At 43.6% G+C, this 26,480-nt stretch overlaps 1 protein-coding gene across 3 annotated transcripts in view; it reads right to left on the reverse strand.

The window, feature by feature from the left end:
• Positions 1-26,480, reverse strand: part of tex2 (testis expressed 2) — a 73,442-nt gene that overhangs the window by 32,475 nt on the left and 14,487 nt on the right. For all 3 annotated transcript variants that reach the window (XM_056279891.1, XM_056279893.1, XM_056279892.1), the window contains exons 3-8: positions 14,267-15,803; positions 12,499-12,699; positions 11,701-12,046; positions 11,222-11,457; positions 9,233-9,388; positions 6,951-7,050 (exon numbers count right to left, since the gene is read on the reverse strand). In XM_056279891.1, coding sequence (XP_056135866.1) covers positions 6,951-7,050; positions 9,233-9,388; positions 11,222-11,457; positions 11,701-12,046; positions 12,499-12,699; positions 14,267-15,784 — 2,557 coding nt within the window. In that variant the 5' untranslated portion in view covers positions 15,785-15,803. The remainder of the gene's footprint in view (positions 1-6,950; positions 7,051-9,232; positions 9,389-11,221; positions 11,458-11,700; positions 12,047-12,498; positions 12,700-14,266; positions 15,804-26,480) is intronic.

Here is a 26,480-nt window from a genome sequence, read left to right on the forward strand (position 1 = left end):
GTGAAGTCTGTTGTTGATAACATAATTAGCATATTTATCTGCTTAATAAGTCATTTAAAAAAAAAATTGCCCCTTTTTCTCCCTAATTGTACACGTTCAATTACCCCACTCATCCAAACTGTCCCGGTTGCTGATCCACCCCCTTACCGATCTGGGGAGGGCTGCAGACTACCACATGCCTCCTCCAATACAGGACGACGTAGCATGTCGGAGGATCATGCTATTCCCCCCAGTTCTCCCTTCCCCCTGAACAGGCGCCCCGACCGACCAGAGGAGGTGCTAGTGCAGCGACAAGGACTTAAACCCACATCTGGCTTCCCACCTGCAGACAACAGCCAATTGTGTCTGTAGGGACGCCCAACCAAGCCGGAGGTAACACAGGGATTTGAACTGGCGATTCCCATGTTGGCAGGCAACGGAAAATAAGTCATTTTTGTTTTTATTTCAAAGATATTAGGCTGCTGAAACATGGGTTCTGCTTTACTGTCGAACTGAAGACAGGATCCAGTTTCACACAAGGCCCAATTAGATTCTTATTAGTCACACCAAAGAGACTAGAGAGAGATTGAAAGGAGACCTCTGTCAGAGGTCAGAAACAAATAAAGACACTGTGTGTTTGTCTGAAAGTGTAGACCGTGTATAATGTATCAGGAACACTTTCTCATATTATTTCATGTACTTCCGTACATGAAATGAAACAAAATATCATTTCCCACAGCCCACAGCAGTGCAACACAAAGACAAAAACACATATCCAAAAACTACAAGTAACACATTTATCCAAACTAAACAAAAGGGGGAAAAAAATCACTGTCCAAGGGAACGAATGCCAGCCAGGATGACTGTTGGACTGCCAGTCTGCATGGGCTAGCAGTTAGCTCAGCCTGTCCTGCTTTTGCATCCTGTCAGATCGTCCTCGGTCGCAGCTCCAGGCAAGGCTGTGGTCCCTGGGCCCACAGAATGCAGCAAATCAAGCTCTCCCAGCCATCAAAATAAAGACAAAATTTAAATGCAGACGTGGACAAAGACACTGAATGGATGGTACCAGGTGAGGCCACCGCAAATGTGAATTCGCACCGCCATCTTCCCATACCAGAAGCGGACTTTCCCCCCCCCCAATTATTATAGTATCGTGTGTAACCCCAAAAAGCATGAGCATGAGTCAAAGAGAATTCTGACAACATAAATCAGTTTTAAGAGCATGGGTGTGAGCGATTAAGTACTTAGAGTATGACGCTTTCAACCCATTATGGACTGATGTAGTTTAGATGGCTTGACCTTGTTCACTCTATTTCCTGGATCTGATAAGAGCCAAGCAACACAGACTCGTTTCTCTCTCTCTTTCCATCTATCACACACACATGTAAAAAGAGGGAGAGTAGAGAAATAGTGAGACTCTGTGTGTGTATGGGTGGTGGTTATGTGTGAGTGAGTGAGTGCATGAGTGAAAGAGAGACAGAGAGAAACAGAGAGCCAGAGCCAGATAGCCAGAGCCAGAGCCAGAGCGAGAGAGAGACACACTCATAGCCTGGCCATTGAAACAGGCAGATATAAGAAAACATGGCTGCCAAAAGAGGAGCGACTGTGCTAAGTGTGCAGGAACTGCTGTGGAGACAGAGCAGTACTTCCTCACACAGTGCCCAACATTTAAACTTATCAGGGAACAATTTTGCCCAAAATAAACACGTACAGTTTATTAAATAGGATAATGAAAAAATAAAAATTATACTGGGGGGGGGGGGGTGAAAGAAAGTTGCGTTCTCGCAGGACAGTTTATCTCTGCCTGCCACCACATGAGGGAATCAGAATGACCTGCTGGTCTACATCAGGCCTCAGTTTTAAGTTATCTTCTTTTTATTCATGTATTATATGTATATATTATTGTCTTCTTTCTGTATGTATATTTGTTAATATTCGTTATTTGTACAATGCTTTGGCAATACTGTATTTTATTATGGTCATGCCAATAAAGCAATTTGAATTTGAGAGAGAATGGAACTGTTCATGTCAACAAAGGGCTGACATCAGACTGGGGCCTACAGGGAAAAGTTGCACAAATTTAATACACAAATGTACAGAGTGTCATGCATACAGATTTCCTTAGCAACAGCTAAGATAAGGGTTATCCCTTACAGGAGTGCCTGCTAGTCTGATTCACTTGTAATCATATTTAAACCAGACAATAAATACTTATCTAGTAAACATGCTTTGCTGAACAGGTCTATTCTTACCAATTCATTTACATCTGATTGCAACAATAATGTAGTTACTCTTGAATCAGCAAATGTTGTCTAATAAGGTCGCCTTCTCTGTATATACAAACTATAATTTATTCCAGGGCTCCGTGGCCCTCAGTTGGTGATGATACACAGGACCGTGCTGCTCTGTGGTGGCATCTGAGGAGGTGTGGTGTGATTCAGAGTGGATGCTCGATGTCTCATTAGATGTATTTTGAATTGTTTTGTTTTTTTGTCACTGAGTGTGGTTGTTTAGTGCCTTCACTGAATGTTCATTTGTAAATCGGTTATCTTGTTGTCTCTATTCTGCCCATTTGGCACCTACTGCATGCCGCTAATCTGTCCTGGTAGAGGAATCCCTCCTCTGATGCTTTGCCTAAAGTTTCTCACAAAAACAAGAGCATGCACATCCAAACCAATATGAAGGTGCAGAACAGACACAACATGAAACTGAAAAAAGTAGAGTCCGCACACTTAGTATATCTGAGGTTTTTCACATTTTTTTATCCTTTTTTGTTTGTTTGTTTGTTTTGTTCCCTCCCCCTTTTTTCTCCCCAATGTATCCGGACAAGTACCCCACTCTTCTGAGCCGTCCCGGTCGCTGCTCCACCCCCTCTGCCGATCCGGGGAGGGCTGTAGGCTACCACATGCCTCCTCCGATACATGTGGAGTCACCAGCCACTTCTTTTCACCTGACAGTGAGGAGTTTCACCAGGGGGACGGAGCGCGTGGGAGGATCATGCTATTCCCCCCAGTTCCCTCTCCCCACTAAACAGGCCCCCAACCGACCAGAGGAGGCGCTAGTGCAGCGACCAGGACACATACCCACATCTGGCTTCCCAGCCGCAGACACGGCTAATTGTGTCTGTAGGGATGCCCGCCCAAGCCAAATGTAACATGGGGATTTGAACTGGAGATCCCAGTGTTGGTAGGCAACAGATGATAGAGAGGGCCACAAAAATTTTACCCTCACTAACAGAGGGCCAGATTGTGACCGTGCACTTCCACCAGTGGGATACTGCAGCCCCATCACACAATTAACCAATTATAGCAACTAATTTAATGAAAAGACTGAAATATATACCAGTAATCAAAGTTTATTATACCAACTTTTCTATTTAATGAGCTTAACACAGAAACAAAACGTCCACATTCCTGAGTGATATACCATTATTTCATTGCAATGGGGTCTCAAAAATCATCACTCAATAATAGTACAAAAGTTAACATTCACACTAAGTGCAACAACTAATATTCATGTTTGTTGTGCATTTCTACTCTGCCTTCCCATTCCATGACACGTTTCAAATAAACGTGCATTTAGCTCAAAATGGTAAATGGACTACATTTTGTATAGCTTTGAGTGGTCTACCGACCACTCAAAGCACTTATTAACAATGTATGCCTCACTTTCACCCATTCACACACACATTCATACACTGATGAAGCCACTGAAACTCACCCACAGGTGGATCAATATGAAGTTCTGTCTTAATGAGATACTTGTGGCCTCTCCTGCTGGTGTACAATAGACTGAATGTCAATGTTAATGTTTGTGCATTCAATCTGCATGAGCTGGAACAGAGTTTCATCTGTCAGCCTGTTTCTCTCTTTTGACTTGATGTGCTTCATTGTTGAGAAGCTGCTCTCGCAGATGTAAGTGCTCCCTCACAAGCTGGCCATCGAGAGTGCAAAATCCTTGAGGAATGGAAACCGGCACTCGGGTAGTAGTCTCCAAAAAGAAATTCCTCTCTCACTGCGCTTTTCTTGAAAGAAGGGGTCTGACTGTAGTTCACAAAGTTCAAGCTGAAACTCTGGGGGTTACTCACTGACAGCAGCAGAGAGGGGGGTCAGTGGAAAACTCAATTCGTGGCTGCATGGCATCAACATCTTGAAAGCGTGCCTTGAACTGCTGCTGCAGTTATCTATGTCTACTCTGTACTTGAGAAATGTCTTCTCACATTTGGGGACATCTTTGCACATCTCTTCACAGGTGGGAAAGTGTACCAAATTTGGATCATCAGATGAAAAACCTTCTTTGAACAGGGCTAATTTACTCTTAAATGCATTCATGTGTGCATAGAGATCCGAGACAGTTTGGCCTCTTCCCTGCAACTGCATATCAAGGTGATTAAGATGCAAGGTAATATCCAGAAGAAAGGCCACGCTGTAGAGAAAATCTATATCCCTGAGTTTACTGCAGTAAGCAGTATGTTGTCCTCCAAGAACACTGGGATTTCAATGCACAGCGCGAAAAACCTCTCCAAGCACTTCCGGTGGCTCATCCATCTGATCTCAGTGTGCATCTGTAAATCCCCATAAGTGGCACCCATTTCATCCAAAAAGGCTACAAACTTCCTATGATCGAGAGACCTGTTCCCCCCTCGAATGAGATTGGTAACCTTTGTAACTAAATCCATGACATGGCTGAAGTGCATTGTCTTGGCACAGAGGGCCTCCTGTAAGATCAAAATGAAATGGGATTTAGCCTATGATAAAAATTCTCACAAAGAAAACCCATATTCATAACCATGTATTAATAGCTAGCTAGCAATAACGTTACCCACCTGATATATGATGCAGTGCAATGTTGGACAGTCAATGCTGCTCTGTTGGAGGAGCCTGGCGAATCCAGTGCATCTTCCTCGCATTGATGGTGCGCCATCGGTAATAACAGCTGAAAGCTTGTCAAAGCCCCATGCTCACTTACAACACTTTTAATGGTGTTGAAAACATCCTTGCCCTTGGTAGTATCATGCAAAGACACCAATTTCAATAACTCGTCATGCACTTCAAATGAACTGTCAATGACTCTTATGTTAATGAGAAGCCGGCTAACATCCATCACATCTGTACTCTCATTCCAACACTAAGGAGAAATGCTTGCAGTCATGCATGACTTGTTTTAGCTTTCCCTTGACATGATTTTGAATGTCAAAAATTCTTCGCGTCACTGTGCGATGGGACAGAGAGACCATTTCAAAGTTCTTAGCCATGTTATCATCTCCAAAAGCTTTAGCCATTTCTACTGCACATAGCTTCACTGTTTCGCCATCTGACAAGGGCTTCGTTACTTTAGCAAGCTCAAGAGAAACGGCATAAGATGCCTTGAGAGAAAACTCCTGTGTAGATGTGGCTTCGGTAAAAAGGCTCTGCTGTCGGTGTAGTTTTCCTTTGAGGTCAGCAATGATAGCGGCTCTGGCACCTCCGGTGTACATAACATATTTGTCTTTGTGTATAGTATTGTAGTGGCGACTCAAGTTGAAATCCTTCATGGCTGATTTTGTTTCTAAGCACACTAAACAAATAAATTTGCCTTTGAATTCCATAAAAAATATATTCTGGGGTGTCCAGGTAGCGTAGCAGTCTATTCCGTTGCCTACCAACACGGCGATTGCCGTTTCGATCCCTGTGTTACCTTCGGCTTGGTCGGGCGTCACTACAGAAACAATTGGCCATGTCTGCAGGTGGGAAGCCGGATGTGGGTATGTGTCCTGGTCGTTGCTCTAGCTCCTCCTCTGGTTGGTTGGGGCGCCTGTTCAGGAGGGAGGGGGAACTGGGGGGAATAGCCTGATCTTTCCACATGCTATGTCCCACTGGCAAAACTCCTGTCAGGTGAAAAGAAGTGGCTAGTGACTCCACATGTATCAGAGGAGGCATGTGGTAGTCTGCAGCCTTCTATGGCTCGGCAGAGGGGGTGGAGCAGCGACTGGGATCGCTCGGAGAGTGAGGTGATTGGCCAGGTACAATTGGGGGGGAAAAAAGGGGGGGGAATATATATATATATTCTGTTTCCCATCTTGCCTGGAAGACACGGTTCTCTGAGTTGTTTTCTTTTTTTGCCACTCCTGTCTCTCCTCATTGCGTGTCGTTGCAGAAGAGGCCTGCCGAGACCAAGATGAGACCATGTGCAAGCAGTTGCTTGGCTACAGGCCTCTTGTGTTTCGAGGGAGCGCCCTTTATCAGTGGATTGCATAATTACAATTGGGATCCGGTTCAAATGTGGTCAAATGGCCCACTTGCTTACAACGCCTGTGAAACCAACAATTTATTGAGATTTGGAAACTCACCCGCTAAGTGAAACTGACCCTGACTAAGTGAGGACGGGGGCCGAATGCAGCCTGCGGGCCACCAGCTGCCCATGTCTACCTTGGAGGGAGATAATAAATTGTGGTGCTTGAACCTTTCCGGTACTAGATCTGTTAGAACCGAAAAAGTCACCAGTGCTGTTGTGTCATGGCTGAGCCAGAGTTTTAGCTGAGAATTCTCCTATGAGCATGGTCAGCCATATCTGCCTGTTAGTCACAACAAATTTGCTTAATTTTCAAGCTTGCCATTTCTTCCTACGCATTTGGTTGCTATGGTGAAGACGTAAACACTATGCCCTGCATCTTTTTTCCCTGGAAAGTTTCACTGGACAGTAACTTAAAAAGAGCAGCAACAACAGCAACAGTTGTCATGACTTGAATATTTGTGCATTAGCTGTTGTCTTAGATACGTCAGTGATAGAAATACCAAGAGAGCTAAGAGGGAGAAAGAGAGAAAGCGAAAGAGAGAGAAAGAAAGAAAGAAATAAGCAGTCTGTCCTTTGGCTTATCTCAATTTGTCCACAGGAAAAACTGTTTGCATGTATGGGTAAACGTGTACACATGCATTTAATGAGCCCCACTATGTGTAAAAGGCATTCATGTCTGCACCTGCTTTGTCTTTTACCTTGGTGGTCAACAGAAGGAGTAGAGGCCCCAAGGATCCTAGGAGTGACCACACCCATGTCCAGTTCTGTCAGTGTCAGCTCATTCATAAAGTAAGGCAACTGGAACACAAAGATATACTTAACTGGTGAACAGTATATATACATATATACTGCTCAAAAAAATAAAGGGAACACCTAAAAACACAATATAGACCTCGATGAATGAAATATTTCAGCTGAAAATCTTTATTTATTAGACAGAGGAATGTGTTTAGAGCAAAATAACCTAAGAATGATCAATGGAAATCAAAATTATTAGCCCATTAAGGTCTGGATTCAGAATCATACTCAAAATCAAAGTGGAAAATGAGAACATAGGCTGATCCAACTTCTGTGGAAATTCTTCAAGACGATTCAAAATGAGGCTCAGGAGTGTGTGTGGCCTCCACATGCCTGTGTTTACTCCCGACAACGTCTGGGCATGCTCCTGATGAGACAACGGATGGTCTCCTGAGGGATCTCCTCCCAGACCTGGATCAGGGCATCGGTCAACTCCTGGACAGTCTGTGGTGGGACATCACGTTGGCGGATGGTACGAGACATGATGTCCCAGAGGTGCTCGATTGGATTCAGGTCTGGGGAACGTGCAGGCCAGTCCATAGCATCAATGCCCTCGACATACAGGAACTGCTGACACACTCTGGCCACATGAGGATGAGCATTGTCATGCATGAGCAGGAACCCAGGGCCCACTGCACCAGCATATGGTCTGACAATGGGTCTGAGGATCTCATCCCGGTACCTAATGGCAGTCATGGTACCTCTGGCTAGCACGTAGAGGTCTGTGCGGCCCTCCAAGGATATGCCTCCCCAGACCATCACTGACCCACCGCCAAACCGGTCATGCTGGAGGATGTTGCAGGCAGCAGAACGTTCTCCACAGCGTCTCCAGACTCTCTCACGTCCGTCACATGTGTTCAGTGTGAACCTGCTCTCATCTGTGAAGAGCATAGGGCGCCAATGGCGAATCTGCCAACCAAGATGTTCTGTGGCAAAGGTCAATCGGGCTGCACGGTGTTGGGCTGTGAGCACAGGCCCCAATTGTGGACGTCGGGCCCTCATACCATCCTCATGCATTCTGTTTCTCACTGTTTGAGCAGAAACCTGCACATTAGTGGCCTGTTGAAGGTTGTTTTGTAGGGCTCCGGCAGTGCTCCTCCTGTTCCTCCTTGCACAAAGGACCAGATAGCGGTCCTGCTGCGGGGTTGTTGTCCTCCTGCGGCCCCCTCCACGTCTCCTGGTGTACTGGCCTGTCTCCTGGTACCTCCTCCATGCTCTGGACACTGTGCTGGGAGACACATCAAATCTTCTTGCCACAGCACGCATTGATGTGCCATCCTGGATGAGCTGCACTACCTGAGCAACTTCTGTAGGTTGCAGATACCGCCTCATGCCACCTCTAGTGGTGAGGGCACTAGCAAAATGAAAAACTAACCAAAGATCGGCCAGAAAAGATGAGGACAGGCAAATGGTCTGTGGCCACCACCTGCAAATCCATTCCTTTTATAGGGGTTGTCTTGCAAATTGTCTAATTTCCACCTGGTGGAAATTAGACAATTTACCAACAGGTGAAATTGATTCACAAATCAGTGTTGCTTCCTAACTGGACAGGTTGATATCTCAAAAGTGTGACTGACTTGGAGCTACATTGCATTGCTTATGTGTTCCCTTTATTTTTTTGAGCAGTGTATATATATTAAAAAAAAAGATAATTTCCTGACTGCTGAGCATCCCTTTCGGGGGAGAAATGCATTACATATGATGTACACATACAGCAGTGCTCTGGAAAGATCTTTGAAATATATATGATCTAGTCTGGTAGTAATGCTTCAGTTTTACACACCAAGGGCTTACGACTGTGACCTTTTAAAAACTCATCCTGAGGAATTGTTAATTTTTTCATGTAGGAATCGCTTTTTTCAAAGAGTAGAAATAAAACCCCCATGGAATCCCATGAATATGCACACATGAAGCTTTCCCTTGACCACATCTTTTAATCAAGCATTCATCTGGATTCCTTATGGTTTCAGCTGTTTTACATTTGTTTCTTTCATCACCATCATTCTGAGACGACAACATTATGGGCAACTGTGACCACAGGACACAGGACAGCCGTGGCAACCAGACAGTAACACCAGCCAACTGGGCAGCTGGGTGCCGTAAATTCATCTCTCCATCACTTCATGTAGTTCTAAAGTAAAAATTAAGTTGTCACAGCCAGCATAACGCACAGTTCACTCACCCTGATCTTGCTGAGCTTCATCTGGATCTTCTTAGAGACTAGTTCGGCCCAACAGGGTTCTGTCAGGAAGTCCCAGAAAATCCGGCCAGCTGCTGCATTCACCCAGGCAACAGGCTCCTTCTCTTCCCTGGTTGACACAACAGGGCTGCTGGAGAGCTGATGGACACAACAGAAACCCAGGTACGATTGATGTGAGGAACGAATTATATCACTCTTCTGTCATATGAGTATGCAGTGAACCCTGAAAGCCTTTTCAACATGCCACTGTTTCTAACTAGTAATGACAGTCCTGACAAATATAGTGTCTTCAGAGTTATTCAGACCCCTTCACTTTTTGCACATGTTGCGTTGAAGATTTAATTTTAAACATGTAGAAAACGAGGTTTTAAATAAGTTTTGCAAATTTATTTAAAAAAAAACTGGAATCTCATTTACATAAGTATTGAGACCCTTTGCTGTGGCAATCCAAATTGTGGTCAGGTGCATCCCGTTTGCTTGAGATGTGTCTATAACTTGCTTGGAGTCCACCTGTGGCAAATTAAATTGATTGGACATAGCTTAGAAAGGCACACACCTGTGTATATAAGGTCCCACAATTCACACTGCATGTCAAGCCAAAAACCATGCTATGAAGTCCAACGAACTCTGTAGACCCCCACAATAAAATTGTGATAAGGCATAGATCAGGGCAAGAGTATGAAACCCTTTCTAAAGCTTTGAGTTTTCCCAGGAGCACAGTGGCCTCAATAATTGTGAAATAGAAGACATTTGGAACCACCAGGACTCTACCCAGAGTTGGCCATCCCACCAAACTGAGTAACCAGGCAAGAACAGCCTTGGTGAGGGAGGTGACCAAGAACCCAATGGTCACTCAAACAGAGCTCCCGAAGTCCTCTGCTGAGATGAGAGAACCTGTCGGAAGGATGACCATCTCAGCATCACTCCATCAATCAGGCCTTTATGGTGGAGTGGCTAGATGGAAGCTACTCTTGAGTGAGAGGCATATGACAGCTTGCTTGGAGGCTGTCATGTGTTACTTTTTCCTCATGCTCTCAGAGCATGAGGAAAAACCGCTAATGGCTAATACGAGCCCTACGGTGAAGCATGGTGGTGGCAGTGTCATGTTATGAGAGTGCTTCTCAGCGGCAGGGACAGGGTGACTGGTCAGACTTGAGAGAAGGATGAATGCAGCCAAATATAGCGAGGTCCTTGAAGAAAACCTACTCCAGAGTGCATGCGACCTCAGACTGGGGTGATGGTTCACGTTTCAGCAAGACAATGACCTGAAGCATACAGCCAAGACAACACTGGAATAGCTTCAGGACAAGTCTGACTGTCCTTGAGTGGCCCAGCCAATGCCCAGACTTAAACGCCATAGAAAACATGTGGAGAGACCTGAAGATGGCAGTTCACAGATGCTTCCCCATCCAATCTGACGGAGCTCGAGAGGATCTGCTAGAAAGAATGGGATAAACAGCCCAAATCCAGGTGTGCAAACCTTGTAGACTTACCCAAAAAGACTCGAAGCTGTAATTGCTGTCAAAGGGGCTTCTACAAAGTACTGAATTAAGCGTCTGAATACTTATCTAAATGAGATTCCTGTTTTTGATTTAATAAATTTGCAAAATTTCTAAGAACATGTTTTCACTTTGTCATTATGGGTTATTTGAGTGTAGATTAATGGCCAAAAATGGCAATTTTATCCATTAAAAATTAAATCTACAGCACAAAGTGTGCAAAAGGTGAAGGGGTCTGAATACTTCCTGAAGCCACTATAGTAATGAGTCCTTGCTAATATGTAAAATATGCAAAATATATTACCTGTTCACATTTTGTTATTACATCATAAAATGTTTTATTTCTTGTTTTATGTCTATTCTATGTATCCTATTTAGCATTTTCATGAACCAAATGTGTTATGTAAATGTGAAATGTAAATGTTTCACTGATTAAATGTAATGAAAGAATGAACTTATATGTAGGTGTTACCTTCTTGTTGGCACCAGGGCTGCTCTCTGGACTCTGAATAGTGGGGCTGGCAGCAGTGGGTCTGGCCAACTGTGTTGGCACCAATGTGGCCATGTAGACATTGTAGTCCAAACCAGTCTTGCCTTTTGCACTGACAGCAGCTGCAGAGGAGGCTGGGTACTCCTTTGGCCTTGGCTGAGAGGCCAGTGCCTCGTCTAGACTGCCACGGCTACTGCTGCGACTATGTGAGTTCAGGACTGGAGCCCGTGTCAAAGATCAGAGATGGCAGAGCAATTAGATGCCATACAAGATTTGCTGATGTCAAACTATCAACATAAGGCATGAAGCAAGTGCTTGAGTACTAAAGTAACAAGTTTTACAGGGCTCACAGATGAGTTATGACTATAACTAGAGAAACATCAGCTCAATACTGTACTATATGAGCAATTATTACCCTTTTGTATCAAATGACCGCACCTGATCACTGCGTGTTTGCTCACCATTCTTATTCCCCACAACATTTGCATCTCGCTTTATCTGTGTCTTTCGCTTGGAGGCCATAAGAATCCTGCGAAACCACTCCTCTTTCTCCCTCCCAGTTCTCCCAAACAGATAGAGGGTCACACCCCTACTTGATGATGATGGCTGTCCTTTCCCTTGTGCCACCCCTGTCTCCTCTTCTCCGTTTCGTGTAACTGCAATGGTTGCTGTCCAGTCTTCAGTGGTCTCGGACTGGTCATCCTCCACTTTGGACATAAAGTCATCCTGCTTGGCCAGTTCAATGCAGATGGGGTATTTCTTGTTCCAAACCCGTTTTCTGGCCAGGTTTTCAGGCACTAGGTATACCTGGTGTATGGGGATAAAAACCCTGTCAGTATTTCTGTGCATTTTTTTTCAATGAAATGCCATGACTTTCAATTTCTTTGTTTTGCTGCATTGAAAATTGAAATTACAATATATTTAATTGTATTTCCTATTTGTAAAGTAGCAGTTCTCCATGATGTCAAAATGAAGTCTTGAAACTGAAACAGTTGTGCAGATCAGATCAGTCATGCAGTCAAGACCAACAAACTTGGAGATGGTTTCAGGTAGATAGACAGACAGAGATAGACAAGACTATGTGTATGAATGTACACAGATATATGCAACTAGATAGATAGCTAGATATATACAGTAATATTAATTTTTAGATATATTGATGTATAGAGATCTATCTATTTAGACATATATAAGGAATCTGGTAACAGCAAAAATTATAAGCTTATTTACATGCTCATACACAAAAAACACCAACACACCTTACTGTTGGCAAGGTCATAGATCTTTTGGCTGATGTAGGAGACATCAGGTTTTGGTTCATTGTGAGTGGCACGTCGGGCAATGTTGTGGTTGGGTCTGGACAGACGGAGGACGGATTCCTCCAGGCGGACATAGATGGAGTGGGTTAGGGTGGCATGGTACGTCTCTGGGTCGTAGTTCCCTATCTCATTCATCCAGCCCTGAAGACAGACATGTACAAAAACAGGCCTGACATTTTTCAAATAGCAGGTGTCTCCCTTTTGGTCCCATCACAGGCTGTGACGGGACCAGACCATATATTCTGGATATATCCAAGTGTCTGTGGTGGAGGGTCAGACTGGGAGGCTAAGCCTTGTGAAGAGCATTAGCAACAGACAAAGAAAATGCTAACAAGCTTTGCCCCTGAAATACAATCCAGAGACTAGAACTCATTTGGACTGTAATACGGCTAAGTGAGCCAACTGGCTGGTTTTCTCAGGTAATTTGTTGGCCATTTGTACTGACAAAGCATTCAAATGTGGAGCCTCCAGATGATCCCTGTGCTTTTTTACTCCAGATGCAAAGGTCCAAGCAGGGATGAACTAAAATAGGCCTGTAAGCATATGACTTGCAGTGATGCCTCTTTGCTTTGTTTCTCACTTTAATTATTTTTCTTTTTATAACAGCTGTCAAAAGGTGCTATATATTTGGGATGACATAATATCAAGAGAGAGCACTGGGAGAAAAAGCTAGCTTTAATGAGCTCAAGCCACTGATAGTAATGGACATTAGTCAAATTTTAGAAGATGGGTCAAATTTACATGCTCTTACATCCAGTGTGGGAAGATGGCGGTGCAGACACGCATTTGCGGTGGCCTCACCCAGTGCTGATTATGCAGTGTCTTTGTCTACATCTATGTCTGTGTCTAACTTTTTGTCATCGTGTTAAGTTTTTATTTTGATCGTCAATTTCGTTTGGCTGGGAGAGCTAGCGCTGGATCGGCTGAGAGCTGGTCTGCTGCGGGGCAGGCTAAGCTACCTGCTAGCCCACGGTCCTGCCTGACAGGAAACATCGAAGCGGTCTGGCAGTAGCCTCGCCTAGCGTCGACTGTGCAGTGTTATTGTCTGCGTCTGCATTTTTGTTGTCATGTGGAGTGCGGGGGAGGTGTGTCAAGGGTGTCTGGCTGGAGAGCTGGCGCTGGATCGGCTGGGGGAGCCTCATCTGCTGCATCTGTTGGGTCTACGGACCACGGTACTGCCTGGAGCTGCACCTGAGGGGGAAACACTGAGAGCGGTCTGGCGGGACGCGGAGGCGGAGGCGGGGCAGGCTAGGCTAACCGATAGCCCATGCACACCGGCAGTCCCAACAGTAATCCTGTCTGGCGTTTGTTCTCCTGGACAGTGGAGTTTTTGGATTGTGTTGCACTGGGTGGACTGTGTTGTTGGCTGTTTTTTTTTTTTTTTGCTTTGTTCTCTCTGTCTTTGTATGTTTTTGGTGGTTTTTGGATGTGTTTTTGTGTTGTACTGCTGTGGACTGGGGGAAACGGAATTTCATTTCTTTTGTGTATGTAGTACATAATATGAAATGACAAATAAATTGTTCCTGATTCCTGAACTTTACTGTGAAATGCTCTTTAAAATGTTTCTCACTTGTCAAAGAATGAAGATGTTGACACATTAGAAATGTTGGAATAGCTAAGGATCATCAATAGGTAGAAATTCCAAGGTACTTTAGTCATCTGTTGAATGACAGAATTAATTTGAAGAAAAGGGGAGGGATTCACCAACCTTAAAGATGTCTGGTTCTTTAATGTTTAACTGGGTCACGTTGCATCGCTTGCTGATGCCTCTGGAATGTCTCAGTCCACGGTCAGCTTGTTTTGGTCCTGCCAGCCACAACACCCCAATAGCCACAATAAAGCCCAGTCCCACCCCAAGCAGCATTCCTCCAATGTAAGTGGGAAGGGGTAATACAAAGTACCCATAAACCATTGCGGTTAGGATTGTAAGGGTATAGTATGGAACACTGGGTGTCAGCTCATCACTTTCAGATTCATAATCACTGCATGGCTTGGTGCTACCAGTTCCAGTGTCATTAGTTCTATCGCTCCCATCGCCTTCTACATTGGCACATGCATCAAAGTCCTCACTGTAGAGTATGCAGAAGTCCTCATCATCCTGCTTGGCCAGAGCAGACATAGAACACTTGTCCAATGCCATTGAGCCAACAGCTGGTTTGTTCTTGGTGTTGGCAAGAGGGGTGCATGATGATTCCACCTGGCTGGATGCTCTATTGTGTGCACTTTCAACCTCCCAGTCACTTCCCTCCTCCTCCTTGATGCTGTAGCTATTGTTGTTGCTCTCTGGGTGGTCATTGTTGAGAAAGGTCATGCTAGAGAGTTCTGTAGCACTGGCAGAGAGGGCCTTGGGCCGGTAGATGCTGCTACTGCCAACTGCGCTGCCACTCTTCTCATCAATGATTTTACTCAGTAGCTGGAGGGGTTCGTACATGACTTCAGAGAGACGGCGCTTAGTATCTTCAATGCGTGCCTCCACTTCAGAGACCTTGAAAAAGGAACGGCTATCCGGGGAGGTCAGTGGAGAGGAAGGTGCAGTTTTAGAATCACTAGCTGATGACATGGAAACGGTGGGCATGCGGGATTGTGTAAACTGCTTGAAGAGCTGCAGGTTGAGGCGGGAATCTGGGAGACGATAGGAAGAGGCAGAAGATGATGAGTCCTGGGAAGTATCAGATGATAGGGATTTGACCAGAGCCTTCATCCGATGCCTATGCCTTACAGTTAATGGGGCGGCAGGAGGAACTCCATCACGAGGCTCAATGTCAGAGGAGACAGTCTTAATCAAATTTAGGAAGGGTTTGTCACTGGATGGAAAGCTGAAAGATTTAGATGGAGAGGAAGTGGCATTTGACCCTTTCTGATCAGTGGGGAACATTGACAGATTTGATGTGGGGGAACTGGTGCTCTGACTGGGAACTGGGGGATGTGTGGATGACGATTCAGGCATGACGGCAACTTCAGCTGCTGTGTCCAACAGCGCCCCATCAAACATTTCCTCACTTGCCTCTAAGGCTGTCACAATGTTTGAGTCATCATGAACAGCAGCGGAGACAGCGGGGACTGTTATCCCATACAGCTCTTCCTCCTCTTCCTCGTCCTCCTTCCCAAGAGCTGAGAAGTGGATAGTGATGGTCTCCTTGGACAGCGATCGCTGAACATGCAGCTTGGGGGCTGAAGCGGGTGGCCGAGGGGCGGTGGGGTGAGCTCGTTCTGCATGACTGGTCATTGCAGTGCACCCACTGAGTCTATGGAGAAGGGAGATAGGAAAGTTATGGATTTTAAACAAAGCTCACACACCATCAAATGTATCCATTTTGAACTTTGTGATATACTTTATTAATCCCTGTGGGAAATTCTTCTCTGCATTTAACCCATCCTAGCTGTGTAGCTAGCAGCAGTGGGCAGCTGCCATGCAGCACCTGGGGACCAACCCCAGTTCTTTTCTCTTTGCCTTGGTCAGAGGCACAGACAGGAGTATTAACCCTAACATGCATGTCTTTTTGATGATGGGGGAAACCAGAGCACCTGGAGAAAACCCACAACAGACATGCAGAGAAGATGCAAACTCCACACAGAGGACAACCTGGGATGACCCCCAAGGTTGGACAACGCTAGAGTTTGAACCCAGGACCTTCTTGCTGTGAGGCGACAGCGCTAACCACTGGGCCACCATGCCGCAGTTTGCAGTGCTGCAATATCCTAACCAGCTTTATGATGTATTAAAATGTCTATAATCCTTTTCATTTGGTGTAAGTTAAAACATTACTTTTATCTTTTATACTTAGAATCAAAGTTGTTTGAAGGTTAAAACTGAACTCTATCAGAGGCACTATGAGAGCCAATGGGCATTGGGGTGAAGGAGAAATGAAATGGCAGACTCTATAGCAAACAATGTACATTGCTTGTTTTGAAACCAGCTGCAGTAGGTTTCACAGGATACCCTTTGCGATGATCTTTCACTGATACTTAGCTGCTAACGGAAGCATTTCCGTTTTCAACCAAGGTGTATCTCTGAGCTCTAAGTTCTAGCTTAAAAGTCTCATTGGCTGGTAAATTCGTGACACCAAGTTAGTTTGGTAATGTTAAGTGAATTCTGTGGTCATCTAACTTGAAAGTTGACTTCTTTTCCTGCCATCATCATTAGAAATCATTTCTTTTGAAAATGCTTGAATCATGTTGTTTTTCCTGGAAGTCAGCCTTTGCCCTTTGAGAAGATAGAGCAATGCATACGCAGAATATGATTCATAAGTCATCGTCATTCCAAGGAGAAAAAAAAAGCATGTGTGGTTGCATGTGTGACTGTGTGTGGGTGACTGACATCACACATCACAACACGTGTACACACACACACACACACACACACACACCTGATTACAACCCTCACTCATTTCCTGCTGACACACTCGCTAACAAGCTCACTTCCTCACTTTTCATCTTTTAGCACATACTTTTCCCTTTCTTTTCAAATACAATCGCTCTCCCACCCCCACAATCCCTAATAACTCATGTCTGTCTTCAGTAGCTTCTATTCACTGCTTTGGAACATAAATAGAAACTGAGGTGTCATGAGGTAAATAAGCTAAAAATAAAGCATGAACTCAGACTTCGCAGTAATTCTTACAGCTGCAATTTGAAACAGAGAAATTGACTAGACGATCCAGATGCAACCTGCTTCAGGCGGGGAGACACCCTGGACAGGCCGCGAGGCCATCACACAGGGCTGACACACACACACACACACACACACACACACACACACACACACACACACACACACACACACCTAGCGGCAATTTAGTATTGCTGATTCCCCTGACCCACATGTCTTTGGACTGTGGGAGGAAACTGCAGCACCTGGAGGAAACCCACACAGACACGGGGGGAACATGCAAACTCCACACAGAGGACGACCTGGGACAACCCCCAAGGTTGGACTACCCCAGGGCTTGAACCCAGGACCTTCTTGCTGTGAGAGGACCACACTAACCACTGAGCCACCGTGCCACCCCAAACTTATGTATTTTACTATATTAGGGTTATTAATTGTTTACATGGTATACAGACAAAATGCATTCCAATACACAACCAGACATTCATGTAGATGGACTGTAATTCAATTAAATGGGTGCATCACTTTTCTTATCAAAGATATATGATCTGAATTTTTGAAAATCTAAAATGCAAGCAGAAATTTACGTGATCACAGACCAGCCTCTGCATCCTAATTTACATCTGCATTAAGTCACAAAGTCAAGGATTTGGTTTTCAATAGAGCTTCCCAGTGTATTACTGAACAATGCTCTGGTGATGTCAAGCAATTGATTTCTAAGCTCTAATTTTCCTTCAATACACACTGGCCCCAGGACAAAGGTTTGAAAAAGGTTTATTTTTTATTCTGAATGAAAAATCTAATTTTTGATGAGGGGACATATTTGAGAGCAAAATATAATTAAACTGTCTCTTTGAAGGACCAAACAGAAATTACAATTATAACACAATACAATTATTGTTAATACTCCTGTCTGTGCCCCTGACCGAGGCATGGCAAGACGAACTGGAGCTGGTCCCCGGGCGCCGCACGACAGCTGCCCACTGCTCCTAGCTACACAGCTAGTATGGGTTGAAATAGAGGAAGAATTTCCCCATGGGGATCAGAAAGTAGTAAAAAGTAAAAAAGTAAAAGTAGATTATCAGGAATCAGGAACATTTATGTCATTTAATTTCATACACTTGCGTACATGAAATGAAATATTGTTTCCCTCAGCCCACAGCAGTGCAATATAAAGACAAAAACACATCCAAACTACAAGAACACATATATCCAAACTTCAAAAAAACTACAAAAACACGTGTGTCCAACATATCCGAAAAAAACAAAAAAAAATCATTGCCCAAAAGAGCGAATGCCAGGATGACTGTCGGAACTGCTGGTCTGCATGGGCTGGCAGTTAGTTTAGCCTGCCCTCAGACCGCCCTCAGTGTTTCCTCCTCAGATACAGCTCTAGGCAGGGCCGTGGTTCCTGGGCCCACCGGAAGCGGCAGATCATATTTATGCAAATGTGGTAATTGTGGCCTTGTGTGTTGTCCTGACAACAGGAGGTGGTATGAGCTCATTGCTGGCTCACCCAAACACAGGCCCAACTCAACCAATCATTGTCAAATGGGTCACGAGTAAGCCAGTCACCCAGCCAGGCAGTCTGCCAGCCACCTCTGTCCTCTGCTAGCCTGCCCTCAGGGTCAGCAGCCGCACAATGAAACCATTCTGGTGGATCACAATCTGAAATAATAGACCTCATCTTAACATACAAGACTCATCCATGGTGCCTGCTGCAGATCTATTGCATTAGGAATCAGACTTAAGTGGGAATGAGTGTGTGCAAACACATGCATGTATATTTGCTCACAATAAATCTGTTCTCATATGTAACACTGAAAATACATGCAACAAGCACTGATGTCAACAACTGAACATTTGTGAGTGTGCAAAGCACATCTATTTGTTCACACCTTTGCTCAAGTGTGTGTCCATCCAGGCATGTAAATGTACACATTCACACTTCAGTCACTGTGTCCCTAAGGGCACTCTGCTTATGCCATTGTGTGGAGTGAGCGAGAGCTAGCATGGAATGGAGTCGCAGTCCTGACGATACAAATCACAGAAACAACTTATTAGCCCTGCTATTATGTGCTCATTAGAGACATGTTCATGTTCACAGTTCACTCCCTTTGCATCAAACACTGCAGCAATGGGAAGAGACTCACAGAGCTGTTCCACACAACAATGACATCCTTGGACAGGAATGGAACGGTTGTGTGGCAAACAAAAATATCAATTAACATGTGGCAAGAGGAAGTCACAGTGGTGGTGAAATTTTTTTTCCCAATCCATCAGATGGAGGTAATTTGATCAATAATAAAAAAAAAAATGTCAGCACTCTACTCTCCAAACTAGATATTCTGATAGCTAAACTGATAAATTCTCAGCATCCATTCTGGAACTCCCTCTAGTGTGTCACATCAGCTATGTTATTACCTTTGTTGCTACAGGAATATGAGCAAGCCCAAACCAAAACACCAAGCCAACTCTGCCCCCAGACACTCACATCGACCGATGCTTCAACAAACTAACCACAAGGGGGTGGATGCTTACCTCTTCATGATCTCATCATCAGTCTGAAAAAAAAAACATTTGGAGAAACGAGAGCAATATTTCTTTGAAACAGGTGAGAGCACAAAACGATGGAAAAAGAAAGTTATTTAATTGGAAAGACCTAGAACAAGATTTCAGATTCTAGAGAGACCATATGTTATTAGTTATAGGAAAAACAAATACACTAGTAGAACTGTTGCTTCAAAAGCCAGGGTCTGATCCTGTGGCCCCACTTGGCTTGCTACCACAATGCTGTGGTTAATGTATAGTGTGAGGGGCAGGCTGACCTAACCTGCTGACCCAAAGAACATGTTTGGACCTGCCATTAACTTGTGTCTTGGTTGATCCGGTCACAAATAGACAGCTCTAAGCCCCAAACCAGGAGGGAACAACCCACCATTTTCCGGTAGAGAACCATGGCCTCAGACTTGGAGGTGCTGACTCTCATCCCGGCCATTTCACACTCAGCTGCAAACCACCCCAGTGCGCACCAGAGGTTGTGTTCTAATGAAGCTAAAAAAACCACATCATCTGTAAAGAGCCGAGATGCACTTCTGAGGTTCCAAAAATGGACACACTCCTCACCTTGGCTGCGCCTTGAGATCCTGTCCATGAATATCACAAACAGAATCGGAGACAAGGGACAACCCTGGCAGAGCCCGACACCCACCGAAAATGTGTTTGACTTTGTGCCGAGAATGCGAACACAGCTCTCACTTTGGTTATACAAGGACTGGATGGCTTGTTCTTCCACAGTTGTGGGTCTGATATGTGTCAGAAATTACAGACTAGGTAAAAAGAACCAAAACAAAACAAACAAAACAAAACAAAACAAACTAAACCCAGAGGCGGTCCTTCAATGCGGCCTTGGACGTATGTGCATTTACACTTCAAATGCGATGTGGACAAGTGTGTCCCAGGCCACCTCCAAACGTGGCCTGAGCAGTCGGATCTCAAGACACATTAGGTACATTCACATCTGTACTTAGAGCTGTCCACTTGTGATCGGATCACCCAAGACACATGTTCATGTCAGGTGTAAATGGACTCAAAGTGCTCTTATGTGCTTTCCACGGCGAGACACACTCTGACCTGTATTATCTCTTAAAATCTAAAAGTCTTCACTTTAAGAATCAATAAACTCTTGCAGTTGTATCTTAACTGTCATATTTCAGCCTAACTTTTAAAATTGGCTACACTTGATAAAAATAAAATAAAATAAAAATACTACAGAGAGAAGGCATTTCAGATGATAGCATCATGACTGGCTAAGAAAAACAAATAGCTAGCTGTCACATTAAAATCTTTGGCCCCTTATTGAAAAATATTTCCCTTGGACGGTTAGACATTGCTCAAGTGACGTGTTTTGGGGGAAAATGTTTGTGTCTGATAGTGCAAACAAGTAAAGATAAATGGAAACATTTGTAGACCCTTAACATTTACCTCAATGGTAATCTAGCTAACATCCCTCACTTCACTTCATTCAAACTCAGCGATCAAGATTTGCTGCAGGATGAACAGGTTTGCTAAGGTCTTTAGCTTGTCACACAAATTCAGGTTCTAACTGCTTGTTCAAACAGAGATCAATTGCATTATTCGGAGTGATCAGGTGAAATGTTGTTTTTTTTTAATGAGAATTATTCAAATGGAGCTAATTTGCACCCTCAAAATCCATTGACAGAGAGCAAATAAGAGCTGATGAACTTTAAATTCTGTCTCACTTGTGTGTTATGTTGTGGCTCTTAACCATGAGATGTTGCATTGGACCAGGAGGGAAAACAAATAAGTCATCAACAGCCTTTTCACAGCTCAATTGGGAATGTGTCTTAATCTTAATAAACAGGCGACTATGGAAAAATGACACCCATGAGTCAACGGGGGGAAAGGAGACTTCCCCTTGGAGACACTGTCACTAACACTAAGATCCTCAATGGACAATGATCTAGCATCATGTATTCTGGTAAAAGAACTGAATCAGATATCTACCTCCACCGAAAGCCAAAATATTCTTTTAATTATTTTGTTGGTTATATTTGGGGGACGGGGTAAATGGTTTGAATGCAAAAATACCCCACCCCCAACTCCCTCTCAGTTCTACCATCCCATTATTGCATGTAGGCCTCAAATGTCAGTCGATCTGGCAGACAGCATTTCCTCTGCAGCACATTAAAAACCAGTAAGAGGATTTCTGCAAGTCATCCTAGCATTCCAGCCTACAAAAAAAAAAAAACACTGTCCAAACTACTCAGAACTGCTTGACTGCTTGATAAGGGTGTAGTGAGTGTGTGTGTGTGTGTGTGTGTGTATATAGCGTTTTTTCCGAAACTGTCAATGGTGTTATAAGTGCTCAACTAATGAGGAGCGGAATATCAACAGATACAGTGTGTGTGTGTGTATGTGTGTGTGTGTGTGTATATATATATATATATACACACACATATAACTTTGTTAAAAGAAACACTCAACAGTATCAATGCTCAACAAATAAGGAGCAAAATAATCCAGTGAGTCAAGTAGAATTCTTTATGAGACAGTACAAGCCTGTTTCATGCCATCAGCTGTCAATAAAGCTACTCGGGAAAGAACATACCATTTATTGCTTCGTCATGCACAACGACCAATGGGGAAGGGGCATTATACTATATATATATGTGTGTGTGTGTGTGTGTGTGTTTGTGTGTTTACATATATATGGAAATTGTGTACGTGATGTGCATGACGAGGCAATAAATGGTATGTTCTTTCTTTCCTGAGCAGCTTTATTGACAGCTGATGATTGCTTATGGCATGAAACAGGCTTGTACTGTCTCAAAGAATTTACTTGACTCACTGGATTATATATATATTCGTATATGTGTGTGTGTGTTTGTGTGTGTCTAAAATTTCTAGAATTAGGATTAACTGCAGCCCATATTAATTTTAGATTATAATCTTGAATGTTGTTCCCATTATATTTCCATAATACCAAGAATTTTCTTAAGTACTCTTCAGGCGCAAATATTGGGCAGAGGTCACATCTACATCCCACAGAATCTCACAAAGATTTCATCAGAGTTTTTACATCACCGTGACCTGCTGCAATGTCTTTCTTCTGCTGGCTAACTAAACACACCTTTTTACCTGTGGGAGAGCTTACCAGTATGTGATCCCACAAACCAATATCCTGTCTATGTAACCCTATTCATGGATTGAGTTTGAGTTTATTAGTGTTCATGCTCACAGTTAACTGAATAGAAGCAGAATTTACATTAATAGAAATATAATAGTCTGCTGCTGCCTGGAGCTGCGCCCGAGGAAGAAACGCCGAGGGTAGTCTGACAGGACACAGAAGTGGGGCAGGCTAAGTGAACTGCTAGCCCATGCAGACCGGCAGTTCTGATAACACGAGGGCAGTCTGGCAGTGGCCCCGCCTAGCGTTGACTGTGTTTTTGGTGTCGTCGTGTGGAGTGCGGAGAGGTGTGTCGAGGGTGTCTGGCTGGCAGAGCTGGCGTTGGATCGGCTGTGGAAGCCTGGCCTGCTGTATCTGGTGGGCCCAGGGACCACGGCCCTGCCTGGAGCTGCGCCCGACAAGGAAACACCAAGGGCAGTCTGACAGAATGTGTAAGCAGGGCAGGCTAAGCTAACTGCTAGCCCATGCAGAACAGTAGCTCCGACAGTCATCCTGGTGTTCGCTCTCTTGGACAGTGAATTTTTTTCTTTTCTTTTTTTTTTTGATATGTTGGATATATGTGTTTTTGTTGGGGGTTTTTTTTTTTAGTTTGGATATATGTGTTTTTATAGTTTGGATATGTGTTTTTGTCTTTGTGTTGCACCGCTGTGGGCCGAGGGAAACTAGATTTTGTTTCATTTCATGTGCGCAGGTGCATGGAATGAAATGACAAATAAATGTTCCTGATTGCTGATAAATATATCCATATACGTATGATTGTACTTCATAAAAAATATAAAACTATACATATATCTATATACAATCAATTGGGATTATAAATAATCCCAATTGATAAACTTCTTATGTAGCTAGCATGGCTTTTGTCATGTTTTCCCCTGATCAAATTCTGATGCTTACACTGACATCTATACGCTGCACAGTGTGATTTTAATAGACTGCCAACACTGCAGCTAGCTAAAACCTAATGGCACAGCAGACAATGACAAACACCTAATCCAGGCCCCCCAAAAATATATATATACCCGTTTTGAAACTACTTAAAAAGAAGTTGATACTCGGTTTATTTAAAAGTGTGACAAGTAAGCAAAATAGAATGTCTCTGCGACAGCTAAGAGTATCTTTTTTAACTTTTTATCATATCAATAGGCCTTTCATCATCTCATTATAATATGGCAAATTCCCATCAAACACTTAAGACAGGCCTCTTAAAACAAGTCTGCTACTGCTAAAGTCTGCCTCTTAAAATAACTCTCTTCTAATTGGTCCATTTCTTTTCTCTGCATGCATGTATCACACACACACACACACACACACACGCACACACACACACAGAACCATAGTACGCTGCTCCATGTGTTTCTTATTTCTCTTTCTGTTTTGAAGTTCTCTGGGTGAAAAAAACAACAATGGTAAAGCAAAAGAGCAGTAAGTGTTTTTAAGTATGCAGAAAAACTGGTAGGACAGGGCTGTGAGAGAAATGTTAGGTACTTTGCTGTGCCAGGTAGAGAACAATAAGTCAAGGAAATAACAACCCACACAAGCTGATGATGAAAAAACACATCTGCGGTTGAAAATGAGATAAGCCTCATTCAGCTGAACATAAGGTAACCCTCATTAAGGCTTCTGCAATGTGAACTGCACTTGAACACTGATGTATGTTTTTGTTTGATTTTTGCAGCTTTCAAAATAACAAGAACCAGGGTGGCAGAGTCAGTTAGTGACCTATGTGTGTGTGTGTGTGTGTGTGCGCCAGTGTGAGTTTTAAATAACAGCCAGTGTAAAAGGAAAGGAGAATTCGTAGTTGGAAGGCACGAATAGAATAACCTGATGAGCATCTGATCCAAAAAATTAAAAACAACATCACAGCTGCTGGCTCTTCCTGTTTTATATCCCCCTTTACTCAATTCTCTCTTAAATTACTCAATTTGAAAAGATCACATGGGAATAGTTTTTTTTTGTAAATAATGTGTAGATAAATAAGTCAACACAACAAAAACAAATCTCTGAAATCTTAATTTGAAATTAATTAATTTAAAATTTAAATTAATTTAAAATCTAAAATCTCTTAAACATAGATCTAGAGCACCCAATGTGTCAAAATATTGCCATGTTGTCAACCAAGGATTTAGGTTACCAATTCAACTTATAAACCAAGCCATCATTCAGTTTCACTTTTGACCGCCATCGGTGATGTGTCCTCAGGGTACCGATGGAAACTATAAAATCTGCTGTAGTGGCCCCTGAGAAATGGGGAAAAAGCCGAAAGAAGAAGCATTCAGTTTCATTTTTATGCTGTCAATTAATTTGTAAGAGAATGTCATACCATTTTCCCCCAAATGGTAGGCAATGGATTTAAAAATATAACTGTATAAAGACAAAATGGCAATTAACCAAAAGCAGTGTGGTCAGAAGATGGCTCCCTTTACCGTTTTTAGATATAAACGACTGAGAACAAGAAATAATGGTGGTTCTTTCTCTTCCACCTGCATTTGACAGTTTCTATGCAATAGTGAAGCTATAGATCATGGCATTTATTTTCACAAAGCAACCGTGGTGATTTATTTGGACAGTTAAAAATGTGCCAATGTTGGGAATCGCTGGTTCGAATCCCCATGTTACCTCCGGCTTGGTCAGGCATCCCTACACACACAAATGGCCTTGTCTGCGGGTGGGAAGCCGGATGTGGGCATGTGTCCTGGTCGCTGCACTAGTGCCTTCTCCGTTCGATTGGGACGCCTGTTCAGGGGGGAGGGGGAACTGGGGGGATAGCATAATCCTCCCATGTGCTATGTCCCCCTGGTGACATTCCTGTCAGGTGAAAAGAAGTGGCTGGTGACTCCACATGTATCGGAGGAGGCATGTGGTAGTCTGCTGCCCTCCCCGGATTGGCAGAGGGGGTGAAGCAACGACCGGGACGGCTCGGAACAGTGGGGTAATTGGCTGGATACAATTGGGGAGAAAAAAGGGGGGAAAAATCCCCCCCCAAAAAAACTGTGCCACTGTTTTGGTGATAATTTGGTTTGTTTTGGATGACAACACTGAGACGGGACTCGCTTGAGAAAAGTCTGTGCCTTATAACCTAGTTTTTGACGGCTTTGACCCATGTGCTGATTTAACCAAGCAATTTCCAGGTTAACAAGTCAAATAAAAACTCATCCAGCCTGCATGGAAATTTTCAAAAGCAATAATTGTAGCATATTGTTTGTGTATGCAGAACTGGGACTGTAGCTACAGTTATAGCCCGTGACACTAGGTCTATTAAATCCAAATGAGTCCATTGACCCTAAACATGTTCATGTTAAATAATGCACTCCTCACTTAACTGGCTAACCTCCCCAACAAGGCCTCATTATATTTGAATGAACTACATGGCTGCAACAACGACAAAGCTGTGGCATGGCTTAAGCTCTGCAGGGATCAGTCACCTTGCTCCCGTTACAGCAGCAACCTAAGTAAACCTCGACCCTGACAGCGAATACTCCTGCCATCAGCAGCAATGCAACAAGAACAGCACAATCGCTCATAGTTTGCCATTTTAGTATTACTTTCAAATTTGATTCACACCTCTGTCAAATTGTGTTGAGTTTGAAGATTTCACGAATG

This window comes from Lampris incognitus, chromosome 5, assembly GCF_029633865.1.
Source record: "Lampris incognitus isolate fLamInc1 chromosome 5, fLamInc1.hap2, whole genome shotgun sequence".
Taxonomy (NCBI): Eukaryota; Metazoa; Chordata; class Actinopteri; order Lampriformes; family Lampridae; genus Lampris; species Lampris incognitus.